At 36.9% G+C, this 24,245-nt stretch overlaps 1 protein-coding gene across 3 annotated transcripts in view; it reads right to left on the bottom strand.

The window, feature by feature from the left end:
• Positions 1 to 24,245, bottom strand: part of CDK6 (cyclin dependent kinase 6) — a 215,115-nt gene that overhangs the window by 102,377 nt on the left and 88,493 nt on the right. For all 3 annotated transcript variants that reach the window (XM_079152106.1, XM_079152107.1, XM_079152105.1), the window contains exon 4: positions 3,159 to 3,326. In XM_079152106.1, coding sequence (XP_079008232.1) covers positions 3,159 to 3,326 — 168 coding nt within the window. The remainder of the gene's footprint in view (positions 1 to 3,158; positions 3,327 to 24,245) is intronic.

The raw sequence follows: 24,245 nt of genomic DNA, 5'->3' as shown, positions 1-24,245 counted from the left end.
CTAAAGCTCACTAACACCAAAATACAGTGGGTTAAAACATTTTGAGTAAGTAGTGGAATTATAGTAAAGCCACATTTCTGTATCTTTATAGCTTCTGTTCAGGATTGAAGTTAAACTATAGAGGTTAATTCTTTAATGAGACAGCAGAGAGAATTACCATAATTATAAGGCACAAACTGTGAGCTTGGGTTCAAATCATTCCTTCATTCCTAACATGAAACTGAGCTACGGCCTGTAGCTTTCCTGACTTCAAATAGATACTTGTCAATGAATTAATCAGGACTAAGGTGCAAAGTGGACTCAGATATCTTTAAGGTATCTGCTCTAGTAAGTCCTTTGGTTTAGTATCACCAGGTAGCTATCTAGTAATATTGAGACTATTAAATGTATAAGTAACATCTTCCACATTTTTATTCCAACTTAGCTATTTATATCTATATGTTGGTATTTGTCAGTTTATTCATTAAAAATATTTCCTGAAAGTCTATCAAAATAAACAAAGCTAAATATAAGATACAGCATCTACTTTCAAGGGACTTGCAGCTTGATAAATAAAACCCCTAAATAACAACAAACAAGATAAGAAAGCAGTATCATGAAGGACATTAGTAAGATGTTACTCTAGAGACAGGGCTCTATTTTTGGAGGGATACCAGAAAAGGGCATGTGAATCAGACTTTGAAAGATTAAGTAATATATTAGCATTTCTCATGGCTGTAAGATGTCAGTTTCAAATCAGTTAACTTTTAATCCCTTTAACATTCCACAAATTAAGTTGATTCTCAGGTCCCACATGACATATCCTACTGAAAAATGTACATTTCCAGGAAGTGGAGTGTAGTCTCTTCCAGAGATACTAAAAATACATACCAGTTCAGTTTGAGAAACTGTGATTCTAAATTTTTATATGTCAGCAACTGTATGTAAATCAAAGCATCACTACATTAAATGGATTTTTCGTTTAAGTAGAAATAATAGAAAACAGTGGGCAAAATTTTAAATGCTGCAACCTGTAGAAGCATACCTTTTATTATTACTATTAAATTCCAACTATCACTCTTTCAAACAAGTCTCTCCTCATCTGTGAACACCTTTAACTTATGCCACCACAGGAAATATAGAGCACACCAGACAGACTAGATACTGAAAAACCATGTTCTATGCTTGCCCTTCTGTTTTTCTCTGAATATGAAATAATTTGTCTACATTTTCCAGTTTAAACATATCAACTTTCAGCATGAATGGAATGTTAATTGGTGTTGCACACAAGCTGGGGTATCATTCCTCAAATTTAACAAGCAAAAAAAAAAAAAAAAAAAAAATCAAAATAAAACCAACTGGGTTTCCTGTTTTTATTTATGGTTCTTAGCGCCCACTTGGGGGGATTAAAATAGTGTCCGGCTTAGTTATAGCTCATCCTTCCCTTAATTAACTACCCAAGGAGACCAGTTCCTTCATCTGCTCCCCCATGACTGCCCTGATCACAAAGTCTATTCAAGCTTCTCCCCAGGGCCCCAAAACAACATGTGCAGTAACTTCCTAGGGAAGCCCAAAGCCTACCTCACCCTTCCCACTGGGGAAACACACAGACTCCGCCCTTTCTGGTCTGATTTTGTAAGAACAGAAGGGCTTGCTTGACCCTGCCCAAAGTGGAGACCGAGCCTTTAAACATCAACTTGTGCCCTATCTTCTCAAAAGTACTGGTGTATGCTGAGCAAAGAGGAAACAAGCAGGATTTATCGTTTAACAACTACAACATACTTCAAGGAATCCTCTGGAGAAATTCTGATGCCCCAGGCAAAGTGCTTAATGCTGGGAATGTAAGGAGTTCTACAAGGGAAGGTTGCTGTATTCATATTTTCAGAGAGGGAAGGGGAGGATGCAGAATACTTTTGCAAGCTGGAATTTTTCCTAAGGCAAGTTACCTGTCTCAAAGAATTTCCAACTTCTCAACCATGTTTCTACTTCTCAGTTGAAGAATTACTGGAATTCGAGGGAACATTTTTGTTGTGGAGGTGGTGGAGAATGCATAGCAGCATTCCTTGAAGCATATAAATTAAATGCCAGAGGCAGTCATCCCATTTCCCAAGTCACTGTGATGACCAGAGATGCCACCATATATTTCTCAACAATGTCCTCCACCCAGGGCAGTGCTGCCCCTGATTTGAGAAACTTTTAACACATTTGAGGGTATCCTCCTCTCTTTACTTCCTCCTTCCTTCCCTCCCTACTCCGGGATTGAACCCAGGGCCTCACTCATGCTAGGCAAACACTCTACCACTGATAATCCCCTGTCCTGAGGGTAACATTATAGAAAAGGGATCTGCATCAACCTCCAGCTCCAAAATAAGTTGCAAGGCAAAAGGACATTCCCCTGGCTTTTTAAATATATGCATGAATTCATTATATATAAAACAAATCTTTCTAAGAAAAAAGGTTATTAATACCTACATCCAGGCTGCTCTTTGTAGTTTGGGTGCAGAATTTGAAAAAAATTCATCTCAGAAACGACGAACTATAAGAAGGAATAGAAACTAAACAAAGTTTAGTTTACTACTATGCTTTTGCATCTGAATGAAACAAAGATCAGGATATCTTAACTGTTAATTTTTGTCAAAACAGGACCCTTGGGTTCACTCCTCCTATTCTGGCTCAGACCTGGCAGGGCAGGGCTACTTGTTCAAGGGTCATCCAAATTCCCTGTCAACTTCTTTCTTCTTACAGTCAGCACCTTCAGCTTCAGGAGCATTTAACACACCTGGGTAGGTACTTCCACTGCTTCTCAAGCCAGGATGCTGTAGATAGGTCAACATTCCTAGTTCTATCTCTTCCCTGATCCTGAGCTCATCATTACGTAGCTCGCAAAACAGTGGTTATGGCAAAAAGCGTTTGGAAACTTTTAACTGACTCCTTTCTAGTGGTTAAGATGCAACAGGCTATTTCTGCACTGGTCCTACCACAATACAGCCAGCCCAGATGTCTCTGTAGCTGTAAGCAGAGCGCTTCCCTCTTACCCACTGCTATCCAGAAGATTGCAAAGACATTCTGTACACCAACTGACCATGGGAAGTAGTAACATTGGGACCGTGGGAGAGGGGCACCTTGTCATTCGAAACAGGAAAGATAATTCAATGAAAGGACAGCATTCTCTTACTCACCACTGAGGTAAGGGCCATCTGAAAACTATAAATGCGGGCAAGGCCAAAGTCAGCTAATTTTATTTGTCCATTGCTGGTCACCAGAATGTTCTGTGGTTTTAGATCACGATGCACTACTCGATGAGAATGAAGAAAGTCCAGACCTCGGAGAAGCTGAAACATCATATCCTAAATAAAACCAAACAAAGTATCAATAAATGCTCAAAAACAGAAATTCAACATGTGCGTAGTTGATACTAAATCCTCAGCATTTTGTTAAGTCCTTGGTACGAAGCAGATATTTGATAAATATTAACTGAATGAATGAACTGGTCTCCCCACCTCTCCATTTTCCCATTCTTGAGAACACCATAAAATTTTTTTCTCAACCTGTATTTCATTAATGAAAGGGCAATTTAAAATAGCTTTCAGTGGCACAGGAAATATTTTGGGAGGGCATATTCCAAACTGGTTAATTCTGGGGAGGGCAAGTCGGAGGTGTGAAGAGGAGGATGCAAGCCCCTTCATACACTTTTATATTGTTTAATGTTATTTCAACAGGTAAAATCTGGTTAATATTAATAATATTATTAATGGTGATTATCATTTTTGAATACCTAATATTAAGCAGTCATTAAGGGTCAAGCACTATTCTAAACACCTTCCATTCAACAATCCACTTAATCTATGTTGCAATGTTGAGGTAAATAACCTTATCACCCCATTTTACAGGTCAAGAAACTACACAGAAGTAGGTTAGGTAACTGGTCTGAAGTCACAATATTAACCGAGACAGAGTCTTCATTCAAACCAGAATCCAGAAAAACTGGATATGCATCTTCACTGCCCTCCTTTAATAGACTGATGAATGAATAAGAATGTAAAATGAAGCAAGCCAGCCATTTAACCGTTGAGTCTCGGTGTTTTCATCTGTAAAATGGGAAAGCAACAAAGTCTACTTCATAGGGTCGATGTTTATAAAGCACTTAGCACAACAGTACCCATTCAGTAAATGACCATTATTATTGCTGGCATTATTAACCAGCATGGAGCAGGGGAGCATTCAGAAAATCAACTAATAACAAATTTTTAAAAATTTTAGGTCCAAAAAATAAGATAAATGATGTAAAATTCAGAAACAGTGTCTGAAAGTAGGAACTTAAGACCTTGACCAGAATATCATAGCCCTCTGAAATCTGGAGTTAGTAAAAGTGGCTTACTGTTCCCCCTCCCCTGCCCCCACCAAACACTGTGAGAACGGTGTACACAGGGAAGATAAAGCTATTTTGTTCATACAAGGAGTGGAAAAATGACTAAGCAGCATGCTGGGCTTCAGAGCTGAAGAAGCTATGAAGATGTCCTTGTTCATCAGCTGGATCGCTAAACCCTTGCATCAACAAAGGGTCATTGGTTACCACTTTTGGTTCTGAATCCTCTAGAATCGAAAGTTCTGTCTTCATATCCTATTTTGTTTAAAACCAAAGCTTTAGTTTTTCCATCTATCAAATGGAGAAAATGGTGTTTACTTTTCATAATAGTAGGGAGTTTAAATGAAGTAATGTATGCAAAGTGGGAGTGCAGCTTCTGGCCCCTGGTTCAACAGATGGTAATTATTAGCATGATCACTGCCATGGTAAGCATCCCCTTTCCCCGGGGAGACAGATTCACACACAAATACACACACGTGTGTGCACACGCACACACTCACACACATATGGCCAGTGCTACAAAGTCAGTGTGAGTCAAGCACTGCAAGGGGGCATGCCATAACACAGGTGTGTGGGAATCACGTTTGAGAGCCCCAGAATGGATCCTGTGAGCTGGCAGGGGTTGCCTTCTAAGCTTTGGAAGGTATGACCCTGGAGGAGGCTACAATGACCAGGGTGGCCTTTCAAGACTTGAGAACCACCTATGGTCAAACAACTTGCAATGAGTAGACAGGAGTGTGACAGTGAAGCACAGAAATTAAAGAAAGTCATCTGCTATGGCAAATGAGTTTTTATTGGAAACACATGCACACAACTTGTAAGCACTGGATTTTAAAAAGCATGACTAACCTAAAGTAATGTCATGTTGGCTCATCATCTTTAGCTTCCTATACACTAAGAATCGCCCATTTAAAACAGCACAGAGAATAAATCTGCTCGGCCCATGCTGCAGTTTTCAAACAATTTAAGCATCCAATTAGCAGTGTGAAAGTTAAAAACTTGAACTAATTTATTCAAAGACACATATAAATTTATAAAAGCCTGAGTTACAGAAAATTTTAAAAGTGTGCATTGCTTTAGTGTATTTTACACAGCACATATTATACTTTCTCAATTATAAAATTGATAGAATAAGTATATGTATATATATATATTATATATATATACACACACACACGCTTAAAGCAAAAAACTATAAATCAAGAGGAAGAAGAAAAATCACTCAAAATTACAATACTCAGAAAACATTACTGTTAAATAACAATTTCTGAGGGTTTTTCTAGTCTGCCTTTTAAAACTTATATATATTATCACATTTGTATGCATCACTGAAACATGTATTTAAATAAAAATGGTTATTCTAAACCCTTTATTCTGTGACCTTTTAAAAACATCTAACAATTTATTGTGAATATTTTTCCATTTCAATAAAATTCTTCAATGTATAACTTTTTCATACAATGTGAGTTTTAATGGCTGCAATAGTTTTCCTTCTTGGGATATGCCATAATCATCATTATTTGGTTTTAGTTGTGTTACTTTGGCACTTATAGTATGGGTTTAGTTCTTCTTTGTTTAAAGGCTGGAGTAGATTAAAATAACTTAAATCATATTCAAATATGGGTTAAGTAGTATGAGTCCACATGACTGCACTAACATTGATTCCATGTTAACGACACCTGGAGATAAAAGTTGGTTTTATGTAACAATTACCATTCTGAACCCTGGTCCCAAGTAAGAACAGGATATAGGTCCCAATTCCAGAGAATGATATAAATGAATAAATGAACTACATTAAACAAGTAAGAAAAAACAACTCTGCTTAGAATCACAAGATCAAACACATTTCAAAGGATTCTCTCCTTAAACTTGTTATCTGTTTTATCTCAATTTATGGTATCATGAGACATACTTTTAAATTAGCTCCTTAAGATTTTAATCTAATTTAATCTGTCCTATAGAATAGTCTAAAGACTCAGAATACTTCACAGTAATCCCAGTGATGTAACGCAATGAACTAGAGATGATGCCAATTAAAGTTGTTTAGGTTTAGTACAAGTAACATAACCTCTGGTACCAAAGGTCTGAACACCTAGTAATACCTATGATAAATAGTCACTTGGGGTTCTATCTCTCTAAAACACATAACCTAGCGGTGTGTTTCAACAGGACACCATTGTGAAGTCTGAGTGACTTTTTAGGTGGGGCCTGGTCCTTGGCAACTCTCTCCAAAAGCTCTGCACCCTCCATTTGAGTACTGAAAACCTTTAATGTCATAACTGTTTCTTTTAGGTGTTCTAATTCTCTTATTTCTCTAAAACCAAAGCAAACAAGCAAACTAAAAACTGACCTTGAGCTTTTCTATGGGAAAAAGTTTCATCATGAAGTCCTGTTTTCCAACTATACATGGCATAGATTAGTTCCTAAAGCCATTAAAAATACCCTATATAGTAAATTACAGAAATGCAAGCTTCAAAATGGACAATTCTGGATATTTGGCTATATCTAGTTGATCTGAGCAATACATTCAGATCATCAAAGTTTTAGTTCCAAAAACGTACAATAGCTTCTCTATTAAAAAATTTAAAAACAAGACAGGCAGAGCTCGTAGACAAGGATAAGCATTATTTTTGTCTCCTTCTAACCTATAAGCCACAGCTTTTTCAAATTTGCTATCAAATTTTCCCCAGAAATATATCCATAGTGTTTTGTTTGTTTCTTAAGAAGGGTGTCAGAAGAGTCTACAGTCTAAAACATATAAAAGGTTTTTTTTTTTTTTTGCAGTGCTGGGGATTGAACCCAGGGCCTTGTGCTTATGAGGCAAGCACTCTACCAACTGAGCTATATCCCCAGTCCATAAAAGGGGTTTTTAATACTAAACTGATAATAATGTATTGAATTAAGGTAGGGGTCATGATTATAGCAACAGAGGTAAGGTCACCTGAGCCATACAGGTGATGATAAAGTCATACAAGAAAGCAGAGGGCCTCTGATAGTAATGAGGGCCAGTCCCAGGATCTTTATTTCCCCTCTTACTACCAATACATATATTTTTAATTGTGGTAAAATACACATGACATATGATTTGCCATCCTGGAGCATTTTAAGTGCATGTTTAGCATTATGTGTACTCATATTGTTATGCAACCAATCTCCAGACCTTTTTTTTCATTTTGCAAAACTGAAACTCCAATGTCCATTAAACCATGATTTTTCATTTTTATCTCTATTAGCCCCTGGCAACCACCATTCTACTTTCTGTTTTTATGAATCTGACTACTCTGGATACCACATATATGTGGGACAATACTGAATTTGTCTTTTATTGTGGCTCATTTCACTTAGCAAAAAGTCCTCAAGTTCCATCCATGTTTTGATGCGTCAGAACTTCCTTTTGAAAGCTGAATAATATTACAGGTGTGTGCATTTATAATATTTTGTTTATCTATTTATCCATTGATGGACATGAGTTGTTTCCACTATGGATTATTGTGTGGACAGTGCTGCTATGAACATGAGTAACATTTATCTCTTTGTAAACTTGCTTTCAATTCTTTTGGAGGTATACATATATGCACACATATATATTATATATATATTCACATATATATATTATATATATATATATTCACACACACTCAGAAATGGAATTGCTGGATCTAGTCCCAGAATCTTTTAAAGTCATAGTTCTCCCATAAAATGTGGTAAAATATTGCTACCTATGCAATAAAACAGTGAATACCAAAGCCAAGATGAGGTACTAGAGCGTTAGCCAGGTGGGCTCACACATTCCCTGGAGATTTCACCCACTCCTTTCTGCACTCAGGGAGTGTCTTTGCTGTGGTCACCAGTCAAGCTTCCTGCAGGTGCCTGCCTTACACTTTGCTTCAAATCTGAACAGGGCTCTACTCCTGATCAACTCACAATGATAACAATGGGCTTCGAAGGCTGATTTATAAACAGCAAAGTGGGAATAAAGAGGACCTATTTCTTGCTTAGGTAACTACAGGAGTACCCAAAGAATGTTTTACCCAAAGTCACAAAGGGGAAAAAGAAAAAACAAATAAACAAAAAAACAACACAAACAAAACACTGCGTTCTGAGGAAGCGGGAGGATTAAAGCAGAATTTTTAAAAACTTTCCATTCACTTGTAAAGCTGTACAACTGGTGACTTTAAAGCAAGCAGTTAACCAAGGGACCTAGAGAGAAGCGGCAAGAGTCACACATGAAATTGTTCCAAAGTAGAGTGCAGTCAAGCTGTACCATCTTGCCTGTCACTTTGCCACTGGGCAGGAGGACAATGAGGCAACTACATAAGGTGGCATGTCACCTTGGAGCTCCTCAGCAGAAACAAAGGTAACGGCCCTAATCACAAGTGCCGGCTTCCTATTTTACTGTTTCCGGGCAACTGGATAAAAGCATAATATAGGTGATTGACGTGGTGTACACAATTTATTAGTCAAATAAGTATTCTAAAGTGAGAATTTAAAGAATCCATGTTATTCATCCTGGGAAGTGGTAATACTGAGAGGGTAAAGAATCAGTTTCGACTAACTAGAATTTAAAGAATAACAGCTCATTTCCACCATGCTGGCTGCCAGACAGGAAGGACTGGTCCAAGCCAATCAAGGCAATCACATTTCCATTTGCTAGGAATTGATCCAGGGACAGACATGAGACAGAGGTCTCTGTGTGGGCAAGTTGGCTACAGGGTTTCAGGAAGCATTTTCTTCCTTGATAAGAGGAGCAGAGGAGTAAGCTCTCTGCTCTGCTTCCTCTTACCTCCCAGCCTCCCCCTGCCATGTCATACACTGCTACTGCTTAAAGGCATGAACTTGCATTGTAGCAACCATCCTGAAACAAAAGGGGAGACATTGTCAGTACATACAAGTGGCAGAGTGTAAAAAGAGAGAGAGTATGGGTTTTTGATGACATTAACAAATGGCTGAATTCACCTTGGGGCTGCCCATCTCTGCCCTTATAGTTATATGCATAATAATGCACTAACTTTAAAGTCATCTTTCATGGAGTGTTCTGTTATTTGCAGCTGAAAATTAATCTAAAAATTTTATTTAACTAAAATTATATTAACTAAACCCTGTTAAGGGCATTATTACCTTTCATTTACAACCACCATCCCTCACCTCCTGCTCAGCAGTGCCCATAGCAACATTTTTATCTTGCTGCCAATTATCACTTTCAGATGGTTATAATTTTGTCTTTGAGACCTTTCCCTCTCCTTCCATTACTGGTCATGTTGTTCCTAACAACACTGATTCTCAAACTCTCATATTCTTCAGGTACTAAGGTTCATCTTCTCTACCCCACACCAACCACCATCCTGAAAGTCTGCAAACATACTTAGGATGCCCCAGCTAATATTTCAGCTTTGGAGAACCTTTGACTTCTTTAAACTAATTCCATTTTTGCCACCTACCTACTACTCATATAAACAGCAACTTCATTTTACAAATGGAATGCTAGTGTATACAACTTTCTAACTGCCTTTCCAAACCACAAGGTATACTAAATTCATTTGCACATAGATCTATCTGCAACAGAGATGTATTGCTATTTGCAATAGAGATCTATTACTCTTATGCTTATGTACTACTGGATTTTTATTTATATACTATTTTTAGCCAAAGGTTTTAAGCACTTATTAAATTACCTATCAATTTTAAATGCCATTTTATCATGTTCTAAATTACTTGAGTTTGTTTCTGGACATGTATTCTTTTGCCTCTGTTTGGTTCTCTTAAGAGCACTTGTTTTTATTATTAAACATTCAGAATATATTTTAATGTTTAAGCAGGGCAAGTTTCCTCTTTTCATGCCTTATAAAACATTTCAGGATATTCTTATGTGTTTTTGCTCTGGCCTGAATTTAAGATTATTTTATTGAATTCCCATGCTCTTCAAAAAAAAAGCCTTTGGTATTTTTGCCGAGTTTTAAAAATTAATAGATATTTTGGGGAGAACAAATAAGTTCATAATATTGAGTCTTTCCTCTTCAGAACATGGTGTGGTTCTTCATTTATTCAGGGTTTCTTCTGGGTCCCTCAGGAAAGTCATGGGATATTTTCCATACAATTCCTACACCTGGGAGGCCCCACTACCATGGCCCTGGTCCTTGTCCTTTTTCGTGTTACTGTACTGATTATTTCTCCACCAATCTCATTTCTCTGATCCATCTTTCACTCTTCAGCTAGCCTGCTCTTTTTAATGTGCTCACCTGATCCAATCAAATCAGGTTCTCCTGCTCAAACCCCTCAGATAAGACCCATCTACCACCCCACCTACCTCCTGGCCCGCTTCCTGGCACTTAGTGTACTTCCTCCATTCTTCACTCCCTCATTGCCCAATGGCCCTGTCTTTGGAGAGTGAGTTCTACTTCCATCACTATTTCTCTAGTTCTACTGGCCTCCAGCACATTGTACTAATGAGTATCAATAAATGCTCAATGTTTTGTCATAGAAAAGTGAGACCCAAACTAAATGGGAAATGGCCATGGCGTTTATAAACGCTGTTACCTTAAAAAGAACTCACTGACTCCTCCCTTGGAAAAATACTAGTGGGCAATAAAACCTATAAGGTTTGGGGGTATCGTATTTCTAAAAGAATGACCCAAAGGCCTTAACACATGTAAGAAGATGTTTTAATGGCTAACGAGAACACTGCAGCTTAGAATAAAAAGAGTGAAAGATCTTTCTTTTCTAATTTATCCTCTCTTTTAGAAGCAACTTATGCAGTCTCAAGAGACATGCATTTAGCATACTGTAGCACCCTCGGTAGGGGTGTGACTACAAGAAGTCCCATAGTCTTTCACCCCTGGGAGCAGCATTCTAGGGATCACTTTGCCTGTGGCTTCACTTGAATGCATAACTGGACTTTTTGCTCATTCTTCTAATAAAACTTAAGTTTCATATCATCACAGCAGTGTTTCACAAAGTATGATCTTTTATTCTAGTGTTACTGACCAAGTTCCATTTCATCTTGGCTCCTTACCAACTAACGAAGCAAGTTTCAACCTTTCTGAGCCTCAGTTTTTATTTACAAACATCAGGATAAATTTTGCCCCGCTCTGATATGAAATTATGAAGGCAAACGATACATTTGATTATTTTATACCATATATTTGATTTGTTTTTAAACTGTCAAGAGATTGTGAGACTGTAAATTCCTTTAGCAACAGAAATGTAGTCTTTATATCCTCCTTGAAATCTAATAAGACTCTTTATACAAAACAAAAACCTGTTGGTTTTACTTGATAGACATTAAAATGAAGTATAATGACTTTAGCTCTTAGCTCTGTGTAGAGGGGTCACAGCACTTCTCACATAACTGATTCAAGTCTTTTTTTTTTTTTTTTTGGTTGAACCCCAGGGCATTAACCACTGAGCCACATCCCTAGCCCTTTTATGTTATATTTTGAGACAGTGTCTTGATAAGGTGTTCAGGGCCTCACTAAGTTGCTGAGGCTGGTTTTGAACTCATGATCCTCCTGCCTCAGTCTCCCGAGTCACTGGGAATTACAGGCATGCTGCACTGCACGTGGCACCAAGTTTTTCTTCAGGAAAAAGGCCATGATCTCGATTTTAGCTCACTGGTTATTCACTAAAAATTTACTGAATGCTTGCCATAATGCAGCACAAAAGAAGTCCAAAAATGGTCCTCTCAGAAATGTATAACCCAAGGGATTGAGGAGGAAGAGGAAGGGACAGGCAAAGGAAAGAACAGTGGAATGAATCTAACCAAATTTTCCCACGTGCATGCATGGATGTGGCAGGGGGTCCTGGCACTGGGTGTATCTAAGGACACTAATTAAAAAAAAAAAAAAAGTAAACCGTAAATGTACTGAAGAGGGATTGGTGGAGTGAAGGGAGGGAAACAGGGTGTGGTGTGGGGAGGAGGGCTGGGGACTGAATGGGAGCGGGTTGGGTTCCATGCTTTTGGGATTAATTATGCCAAGGTGTATCCTGGTGTTGTACCATAACTAAAAAGAATAAATGTATAACTGGCATGAGATGTAAATTTCCATTTTTGAGGGCAGACAATTAAAAGAAAAAAAAAATCACTGGATTAGGAAAAAGATTTGGTTATGAATTGATGTTTACTAATTATAATCTAAGGTAGGTAGGTCCCTTGCTACCTTTGTGGGCCTTGGATTCCAGGCTTACAAAATGGAAATAACACCCCCCCCCCCCAAAAAAAAAGAGAGATGTTAGATGATAAGATAAAATATTAGCATAGATTCATATACAATTATATGTATTATGGTTATATATAATATTAAGTAGGATATTATATACTTTAGCACTTTATGTATTATAAAGTACACACATAATAATCTGCTATCATCTAATTCAAAAGAACTAAGAAGTCTCTCACCTATAAGGCGTGTGTTAGCTAATGTTACCGCACAGAAGCACCTGAAGACAAAGTCCCAAGGAGCTCCTCTCTTAAAGGGAAAGGAGACATAATTGCGTCCCTCCACACTTCAAATTGGTACATAACTAGGATCACAAATGCCACAGAAGCTTGGGGGACGTGTGCTTAGCTTAGAGCCCAGCCATAGCCCCAGCAGGCGAGATCCTGGAGAGGGCACCCTGCTAAATGGCATCACACTGCAAGGGCTTCATTGTAGGACATGTATAGGGATGTCACAATATCTTACACAGTCCTTGAGTAAGTAATATCCAGGAGAGCATGTTATTATAGATATTTTAGCACACAGAGTGGATGGGAGGTGGTATAAGGCGGGTATTATTTTGCTCTGGACATAACGTAGTATGGGTGCAAACTAGAATATCTGAAAAACAAAGAAAAGGGAAAGATCATCAGGAGACAAATGCAATAGGTTAATGTTTGTTGTCATGGGTCAGCTATGATGGGCTATCTTTTAAAGGAAATGCTGTATCTCCATGTCTCACAGTGGGTGACACTGGGCTTGTTATTTCGCCTCCCTTCCTCCAGTATCTAGCCTTAATTTGCTCATCTGTGAAGTGGGGGCAACACTATCATGTACGGTGGATGTGAGGACTAAAAACAATGAGTGTACCTCCAGTGGGTAATGGGTTCAGAACTGGTGCCACTAACTCAAGAAGAAGCTCTGCTACCCACCAGTTATGGCACCTGACAACACTCCAATTCAGATTCACCTAGTTCTCTGGTTAGAACAGGACACCCTCCCATCTTCCCTAACTCTTATTAAGATCAACAAACCAAGTTCACAACAAACTCCTACTGAAGGGCACAATCTTTAAATACTTAGTATTTTAATTATATCAAGTATTATGTATTGTCTATTCTTAATTTTGAAAGTCTAAAAGATTGCTACCATTTTAGGTCTGGAAGGATCACTAGAAATCCTCTGTTGTTATCAAATGCATTGTATGTTCTCTTTTTTAAAATAACCCACTTTCTACAGTAGTTTTAACTTTTTAAAAAATATGTTTTTGGTTGTCAATGAACCTTTATTTTTTTTATTTATATGTAGTGCTGAGAATCGAACCCAATGCCTCTCACATATCAGGCAAGTGCTCCACCACTGAGTTACAACCCCAGCCCACATTAACTTTTTCTTTTTTTTAACCTATTATCTAGAAAGACTTTTCTGTGGGGCCTTCCAACTTTGGAGGTTCCCTCAAACTGTCCTTCAAGTGCTTTTATAGAATAATAATAATATACTATAAGAATGTAATATAAAATTTTACTTAATTGACATATATTCAGAAGCTACTACTGAATAGGAAAAGTTACTAATGACCTTTTTTACGTAATTAACTCTGGCTGCTTTCCCAGATTAACAAATAAGAAGTAGAATTTGTGACACTATTTCCTTATGTTATCCATTAATGCCAAACTGTGTGCATTCCAATGCAGCGGCGGGGGGTGGAGCGGAGTAAAGGAGAGCTGTGAGAAGAACACTTAGCTTCATTTGGTCAAAAAATGGTCTTTACAAGGGTTTTTATTATGGGTCATAAAACACTGCTTACCACAATGTACCTCTTCCTTGAAAAAGAAAAGAAATCCTCACAGTGGTGAGAAGCTGAAAACAACACACTGAGAGTCCTCGTGCCTCGTGCCTTTCTCCCATAAACACATCTGTGCATATTATCTGTTTTGGGTAGAGCTGCATGCACAGCTGTTTATGGGGACTCTGTGAAGAGGCGGCACTTGAACACTTTTTATTTCATGTTGTTGCAAGGCCTGAATGTTGAAGCTGAAGCCTGCTGGGACAGAGGCAGCACACGCATCTCCACAGAGAAGAGGACCATATGCTTCTCACTAATTTACAGGAAGAGGCTCTGGGTGGTCACATCAAGTCAGGAAAAGCATGGAGGCCAAGGAAAAGGGGATCTTTAGGCCAAATGGAACTGACGCGCTAACCACAGAGCCAAAAATGAGACCTGGGTTAACAATCTGATGACAATTTTTTCTTCTTTTTCCACATTTTTACATTGGTGCATTATAGTTGTATGCAGTGATGGAATTTGTTATTACATATTCACACATACACACAATATCACAATGTATTTTATAAAGAAGAACTTAGCAGGTTAATACCAGCATCACAATAGGAATTACTGGGGGAGTAAGGGCATTGCTGTGGCTAGGAAAATCTTAGTGTTAAGTGGTACAGGACCCAGGTACAGACACATGCATGCACTGGGTATACTGAGGCTTTAGGACACCCTTCCCTAAGATGCAGGGCTCTGTAACTTCTTGAACTGATTGTTCTCATAAATATGCCCCTCATACCTTCAAATCTGTTCCTGCCAATCTAAAGCTCCTGGTCAGTTTTTTGGGTCTTTCTCTTTCTGGGCATCAAAGTCATCTTCAGCTTCTCCCTACCCTGATCCTCCAAGGCCTCACCTCAGAAGCCTCATGTCCATTCTACTCCTACAATCAAGGTTGCCAGGGACTCTCTACCCTGCCACCACCACCACCATGAAAACTAAAGTGGTCACGCATCATGGTCCGATTTCATCTGGGCTTTTAGTACTGCCTTCTCTGGAACTATCCTAAGCTCCTGTTATAGTTTGGATGTGAGGTCCCCCACAAGCTCATGTGTGAGACAACACAGGAAGGTTCAGAGGAGAAATAATTGGGTTATGAGCCTCAAACCAATAGTGAATTAATTCTCTGATGGGATTAACTGAATGCTAACTGAAGGCAGGCAAGGTGTGGGTGGAGGAGGTGGGGCATTGGGGGTGTGCCTTTAGAATACATATTTTATATATGGTATTTCCTGATCATCATGTGAGCTGCTTCCCTCCATCATACTCTTCTGCCATGATGTTCAGCTTCACCTCGAGCCCCAAGGAATGGAACCAGCTGTCTATGGAATGAGACCTCAAGTAACCTTTTCCTCTGCTAAAGTTGATTCTTGTCAGGTCTTTTACTCATAGCAGTGATAAAGCTGACTAAAACAGCTCCCTTTCCTGTTGTCCATGATGCCTATCACAAACATTCACTTTATTTGTGTTTCCTGTCACCTTTCCTTTGTCACTCTGCTTCTCAAAAGTATCTTAAGTTCTAAATTCTGCCTTCACCCTCATCATTCATCATCCATGGCTTCAACATTAATGTTAGTCATATTTTAAGATATCTCAACTCATAATAGCAGCTGGGACTGTTCCCAAGCTCCAGATGTGCAAACTGGTGAGGATGTGCTTCCTGCCATGTTTTCCAGTAGTGATAATCTCAATTTGCCCAAAAAAGCCACATAACTTTTTTCACCCATATCAAAGCCTGTTCTTCAGTCTGTATTTATCTTGTATAACAGTACCACCATCCACCCAAATGATCGATTCAGAAAACTGACAAGGCATTTTAGGTTCCTTCTCTCTTCCCAACCACATAATTAATCTGTCACCAAGTCCTGGTCATTACAATTCCCAAATAAAGGCAATATGCCTTCTCTCCCATCTCCACAGCCTGGATCAAATTGCCAGCATCTCTTGCCTGGATTACTGCAATAGTGTTCCAACAGAGTTAGCTCCTGTCTTTAGATTTATGTCTCTTTAATCTGTGTTTAATCTTTTTTCCAGAGTGATGACTAAGTGGTATTTTTTAAATGTAAAGCTGAATCATACAAAAGTCCCCTTTGCTCACTCTGAGACAAAGGTAAAACTTACATTGCTACCTATGGCACTTTACTGTCTCCTCTCTAAGTACCTCTAGTTTCATTTTCAGCAATTCCCCCACCCCTCTTACTATGTCTAATCGCTAATGATGTTGAACATTTTGTCATATATTTGTTGACCATTTGTATTTATTCTTTTGAGAAATGTCTGTTTAGTTTATTTGCCCATTTATTAATTAGGGGTTGATTTTGATGGTAAATTTTTTGAGTTCTTTATATAATCTGAATGTTAATCCTCAAAAGATAATTTTAACATGCAAACAAAATAAACTGACAGAGAAAAGAGTATGATTAAGAGGGACACAAGAATACCCTGATTCTAATATGATAAAAGAAACATACATTTACATATGTGTAGCTGCGTCTGTATCACAGTAGCCACATCAAATACAGGACACAATAAAATCTGAATTTCAGATAAACGGCAGATACTTTTAAAATTTAAGTGTGTCCCATGCAATATGTAGGACATATTTGTGTAAAAATTATTTGTTATTTATCTGAAATTTAAATTTAACTGAATATCTCATTATGTTTACTAAATTTGGTAACCTTAGTCTGAATACATATAAAAGTGTTTGGATATACACATATACATATCTGTAATACACACACATATACATACATATATACACATACACACACAGATACACACATACAGTTAAAGGTAGTTATGTCTAGGTATAGGGGTGAGATGTAGGAACAAAAAAGATTTTTGCTTTTTTAATGTCAAGTCTAAAAGTGGTGGAATTATGGGTAATTTTTAACTTTTTCGTCTGTTCTTTTAAATTTTCCAGTTAAAATTATATGTATATATTAAAGTTCCTTTTATCAACCATGATTTTTAACTTTGTAGCCAGCAGATTTTTTAAAGTATAAAATTTGATAGGTCTCCAATGAAGTCTGTGACATAAGAAAAGTCCTTCAAAGACTATTTAAAATACAGAAAGCTTTAGAGTTTTCTAAGAAATGACACATCATTTTCTAAGTTATGTTAATAGTATCGTTTTATGTCCTTGGCAGACTCTAGCTATTTAAGAATAGTATGTACAATTTATTCAGGTTGTTTTTTCTTTCTTAACCACTACATAGATCCCAGGGAAGAACAGTTCCTCTATAAGTTTATTTTTTCCTAACTTATTTTTAAATTTACAAATGAAAATTGTATATATTATTATGCACAAAATGTTTAAAATGCATACACGCTAAGTCAATCTAATGTATGTATTATCTTTTTTGTGGTGAACACATTTAAAAACTTTTTGGCAATTTGAAAGAATACAAAATGTTTATTTTTTAATATTGAAAGTATAATATCAAAAACAATCCTAGAGGTGATTTTGAAAAATAAATAAAACAATTCATTTTAGAGAACAGGTAATAGTACAAATATGATTGGGTTGTTTTTGAGACTCTTATTTAACTCTTTCAAATATTTAGGAATGAAAGCAAAATCAACAGTGCCCTTTCAGAACAACCCGGAACTTTCTTTTAGGCTGAGAGTAAAAAGTATGAGCATTCACAAGCAAAATAATCAATGTAAAAACCCTAAGTGTTCCCTCTCACAACAGATTGAACTTTGTTGCTGAAATGAACACCACTATTATATATATAGCTCTAATGCACTAATAAACACATTAAAGCCAAGATTGAACTTTTATCTTTCCTTGAATACTTCAAACCCTGCTTCTTTCCTATTTGTTGGAATCAGCATGAAGTCTTTTCAAATGGGTTTTGAAGCTTTTTTATCTTGTCTTTGCAGCTGTGATCAAGTGACATTTTAGCTCAGCTTTGGGGTCATCTCAGATGGTCAGACATGATGCTTGCCAATTTACCCAGAGGTACCAGGTCTGCAAATGTCTGCTTGTTTCCCTTTCTCCTTCTCTCACCTCTCAGTCTTTCTTTTTCTCTCTTCCTTCCTTCCCCCTCAACACATGCATAAATGCTCTCTGCAATCATTCACAAGGGGCACAAATGGATAAGGCAGAAGAACTGTTTTTTTCTCTACAGTTATAAATTCTTTTTGCCGCCCTCTTTTGGAATTATCAGTACTTTTTTTTGGTAGACAAAATATGCACTGGAAATTTTAAGTTTTTTAGCTATCAGGTACTTTGCTATCCCCTCATATACATATTTAGTTTGAAGTTAAAAATATTATACTGGAGAATTAAAGTGTAGTAGTATGGGATGGTTGAATTCCATACTGTTAATTACCAAAATAGGTTAAAAAGGCATTAGGGAACTCTTTTGCCTCCAGACATTATTGAAGTGTGCAAGTGATGTAAAAACCATCGGTTTGCAGCTCTATTTGGGTGAAGAGGGAAAAGTTCCATTTAAATTCCTATGTATTAGAAGATTTTCACACTGTATATATCTGATAAAGGACTTACACCCAGAATATATAGAGAAAAAGACAATACCCAAAGTATAAAAATGGTTAAAAGATAGGAACACCTTAAAAAAGAGGAAATCCAAATGCCTAATAGTTTATAAAAAGGTGTTTAACCTTATTACTCATTGGGGAGCTGAAAATGAAAAGCACAGGATACCACCACAATGGTTTAAGTTGACAAGACCAAGTGCTGAGGAGGATGTGGAGAAATTAGCCTTTCATCCACCAGAGGTGAAATACAACGTTAAAGATACGACACTGGTATCACTGTCAGCCTCTATCAATTCTCAAATTTCCTGAAACACAAAAATTCAAAAGTTAATTATGAGCAAGATTAAAAAAGTATATGGTCTTCCCTTCACCCTACAAGACGCTGCAGTGATTCAGGGTATTTAGTGTTCTCTTAATTTTTCTGCTGGGTTAGTGTTCTTTACTTTCATGCTGGGTGACTTTGGATATTTTTGTGTATTTTCTTTATTTTTTCTTATTAATTGACAAATGATTATAAATAAATTTGTGTATACATATACATATTTATACATATATATACATATATTTTGGTGGGGTTACAATGTAATGTTTTGGTAAATGCATATATTGTGGGATGACTAAGTCTTAGCTAAATAATGTAACCATTTTATTGATGCTAAAATAGCTTCTATTTTAAGATTTAGTATTATTTTAATGTACCACTAAGAACAAAAAAGATTGTTAATTAAGCCATAATGCGACACTTTTTTTTTTTCCTTTAAAAGTTTTAGTCATATACATTAAAAGGGCTCTTGCAGACTTCTTTAGATTTGGATTTTTATCTCTATCATACTTGAACATTTATAAAAATTAAAATTTAAGTGAAATAATTTGATTAACACATTTCAAAAAATTTCTTTACCCTCAAGAATTCGGTTGTCTTAAATTCCTTTTCTATTCAGAGCTGTTGTTTCTGTGTCCCACACAATTTTGTCTTCTGTACTATCAGTGGCATTGATGATTAGGCAACAGAGTTCCACTTTTATACCCAGGATTTTCAAACAGGCCACGGACTAATTCTGCAAGTTCCCAGGCATGCGTGCATGCTATGGAAACTGCCATGTCTGGTGCCTTGGGACAGTGCCCACAGGCCTTATCTTATTTTTAAAAAGGGCATCTGAAAACTGATAAAATATGGTCCTTCAATTTTCTGAACCAGTTTCCTTTTTAATAAAACAATATTTATCATTATAGGACATGACACAGATTAAAGTATATAATTTCGAGGGTAAAGTGTAAGACTTTGAGAATAAGTACCACCAAAAAATACTAATATGTGGCTCCACTGTTTCCTAGAGCTGAAATCTACTTTAACCTACAGCTTACTTAACCATTCACAGCTTCAGTAACAGGATATATGGCAAAAGAAAATGCTGAGCATCCTAAATTAAAGGATCTTTTTCAATAAAAATCTTTTAAGGTCGTAATATTTTTTAATCTACTACTTTAGCAAATGCTATCTGACATGAAAATGAAATAGAACATAGTCTCACTGAAGCAAAGCTAACTTCTAGTGCTTATTACATCTCTTTAATATACACTGGATCTTATTTTTGATTATATAAAGGATATCAAAATATATTTGTTATGAAAAATTATAAGACTTAAACAGAGTTGAAGTTCTACTTTACTACTTACTAGAATCACCAGATAAAATTTTCAGTAAAATTTGATTTTCAGATAAACAATGCATAATATTTTTTATCATAAGCATGTTCCAAATATTGGATGGAACATACACTCAAAATTTGTCTTCCTGAAATTAAATTAACTGGGAACTCTACATTTTTATTTGCTCAATTTGGCAAATTTATTACCCACCCTTCTTTTAGTATCCTCTGAAGAGGTAGGCCCTTATACGAGTTTGTGGTATTTTCTTGTGGAATTGGTTCTATGAATTATATGAGATATACATGTACTTCAGATAAATGAAAACAGGCCATACTCACAGTTCTAAAAGTGGTCCTCTTTTTCCACTTAACATTGTGTCTTAAAGGGAATTCCTTACAGATCTGTCGGTCTTTTTAGTTGTCACAAAATTTTCTATGCAGGGTCAAAGTCTATTCAGTTGGCCCCCCCCAACTGATGAACACTTAGGTTATTTCCATTTTTTTTTTCATCATAATTAGTGCTGTATTTATTCATGACACATTTTGCATTTATTCCCAGGATTTCTCTGAGAAGTGAAAATATCTGATTAAGAATACATCCATTTTTAGTTTTAATAGGTACTGTCAATTTACCTCCAAAATGCTGTATCAATTTATATTTCCATCAGCAAAATATGAGATTATCATTTCTTACTAGTGTCACTAATACCTGACATTATCAGGCTTTTAAAACATTTATTAATTTTGCTTGCCTTAATTTGATGGAAGAAATATTTCACTATTATTTTACTTTTCCTTTCTTTGTCAAGTTTGGGCATCTTTTCCTAGTTATTAATCAGTTATTTTTTCTATAGTCACAACCCCATTCTTTTATTTACCCAAGACTAATATAGATTTTGCTGCATTATGTTTTGTAGAATTTATCTTTTGTTTATTTAAAAAAAACACAGAACATTTTTTCATTTCCAGGATTCGGCACCTCTCCCATATCCCGATTCCTTGAACACTGGGGCTCAGCAGTTGCAACCACAAACTCTCAGTGGTGCTGTCAGATATAATTTCCTATTCCTGGTCTCAAAGTGATGAATCCCATTTCTACCTACTCTCCAACTACTGCCACCTCTCCTTTACTCTGGACAGGAGTAACCAGGTCCTGTCAAGTCCTTCACAATTCCTCACTTCTTTCCATCTAGCCACCACTGCCACCTTTTCTGGTATAGATCAACAACTGGGCCAGTCTCTTTTGACTGATCTCTTGTCCTCTCTCCTAAATGAGCACAGCACTACCAGAGTAATCATTTTAAATTCCCAACTAGAATAAGTTACGTTCCATGTTTGTATCATTATATCAAAATGAATTCTGCTGTGATGAATAACTAAAAAGAACCAATAAATACAAAATAAATAAATAAGTAGACAGATAAATAAAACCCCACAGGATTAGTGTCAGACATTATTTCCCAGTTTCTACCCCGTCAAGCCCATTTCTCTCCTGTTTAACTAGCTTCTTGTCCTCATCTCTCTGAATGTGCTCAGTAGAAAGCTGTCTTTCCCCAAGAGGAAACTGGCAAAACTTGAGCAAGGCTTCTAAATTCTGGCTTCTGCTGGCTTGTGTCACTCATGCCTCAGAGTGACATTTCTGAAGTCCTACACACTTGCCACTTTCTTTATGAAGCCAGTCTTTGTTTCCCTTCTTCATTTGCAATACTCACATGGTGTTTGTCAAACACTGTCTTATGTGGTCATAAGTTCTCTGTACATCTTATTTTCCCTTTCTAGATTTTAAATTATCTATAAGCTGTGCTTATGTGGTATGTTCCTTTTATTTAGCATAGTAGTTTGAAATTCTGCTGCATAAGTACTTAACGAATAAGTTAGATATAGAACTAGAATATTTATTTGTCAGATAGGCTTCTTTGTCCCTGTTTAAAACATGACAATAAAAGTTGATGAATTTTAAATCCATTAAATATTAGAATATTTTAAAAGTTAGCATTTCAGTTTGGTCAGCTGCCATCCAGAAAACATGATGACAAAGATTTGAGGGAAAAATGCATAAATGTTAAATACACTATATTATTCCATGGGTTTTTGCTTTTTAAGTGTTCCAATTTGGAATGGCAAATTCTTTTTTTTTCTTTTCTTTTTAAATTTACTTTTATTGTACACAAATGGGATACATACTCTTTCTCTGTACATGAAGTAAAGGCACACCATTTGTGTAGTCATACTTTTACAAAGGATAATAGTGTTTGATTCATTGTTATTTTTTACTTCCCCCCACCCCTCCCACCCCTCTTTTCCCTCTACACAGTTCCTCTTTCCTGCATTCTTACCTCCTTCCCACCCCCCACTATGTGTCATCATCCACTGATCAGGGAGATCAATCGTCCTTTGGATTTTTGAGATTGGCTTATCTTACTTAGCATGATATTCTCCAATTTCATCCATTTGCCTGCAAATGCCATAATTTTATTATTCTTTATGGCTGAGTAATAGTCCATTGTATACATATACCACAGTTTCTTTATCCATTCATCAATTGAAGGGCATCTAGGTTGGTTCCACAATCTGGCTATTGTGAATTGAGCAGCTATGAATATTGATGTGGCTGTATCTCTGTAGTATGCTAATTTTAAGTTTTTTGGGTAGAGGCCAAGGAGTGGGATAGCTGGGTCAAATGGTGGTTCTGGAATGGAAAATTCTTAAAATCAGCTCCCTAAACTTATGATGGCATAGTGTGCATTCTACACCTAGAAATCCTACAAGTAAAAGTTGATGGACATAATTTTCCAGAGAACCTGAAGATTAAGTTCCTCAGGCAAATGTTATATTATCAGCAAGAAATTTATGGAAGGAAATGCAAACAGTCCCCTTATGGTCAACAAAGGCTCAAACCAGAGGAAGAAAAGCCTACAGGGACACTAAATAGGCTAAATGGGCGATTAAGTCCTCTGTGCAACATTTACCTGTTATTACTTTTAGCTATGCCAATAAGCCACTATCATCACCAGTGAGACCTCTGTAGTACTGTGACTTACTGGGTCTTTACATATGAAATTACATGGGATAACTAAAAAATACACAGGTTCCTCCATTATATCATTTAGAACGCTGGACTGTGTGCAAAATACTTTACATATTTTAACTCATTTGGTTTGCACACTTTCATCTTGTTTTACGGGTAAGGAAACTGACACTCACAGACGTGAAGTGTCTTGCTCAGGCTAATAACCAGGCTTCTGGTTGCCAGGGATGCTAGTCCCGCCAAATCAATAAAATGAAATAAACAGACAGTGACTCCTGGGCCTTGGATCTTTTAGATAATGTACTACTTCCCCAAATCTAGTAGAGGTATTGCTTCCTGGGGATCCATAGAAGGCAAAACTATAACTACTATATCCCATCACCCATTCCCCATCCAGACCTAAAGAATGAATGACTTAATAGAAATTTGCATGGAGATTTTGTAACTTTAAGAACTGAGAAAATAAAATATATGCCAGTCTCTAAAATCAAACCTGAAATTCATCAGGGCAGGCATGCTAAACTCTCATTCCTAGAATCCCATCTACATTTTTGATCCCTTGAACCTCTTTGAGGTTCTCATAGAGAACATGGGACTGCTCTGTAGCACCTGCTGTATGGCCTAGAAACTTCTGAAGGTGCTCTACTCATTTTTAGACCTCAAGTGCTGTGATGGTACACTGCTTCAC

The sequence above is a fragment of the Sciurus vulgaris genome (assembly GCF_902686455.1).
Source record: "Sciurus vulgaris genome assembly, chromosome: 8".
Classification (NCBI taxonomy): Eukaryota; Metazoa; Chordata; class Mammalia; order Rodentia; family Sciuridae; genus Sciurus; species Sciurus vulgaris.
This window is presented reverse-complemented; position numbering and strand designations above follow the sequence as displayed.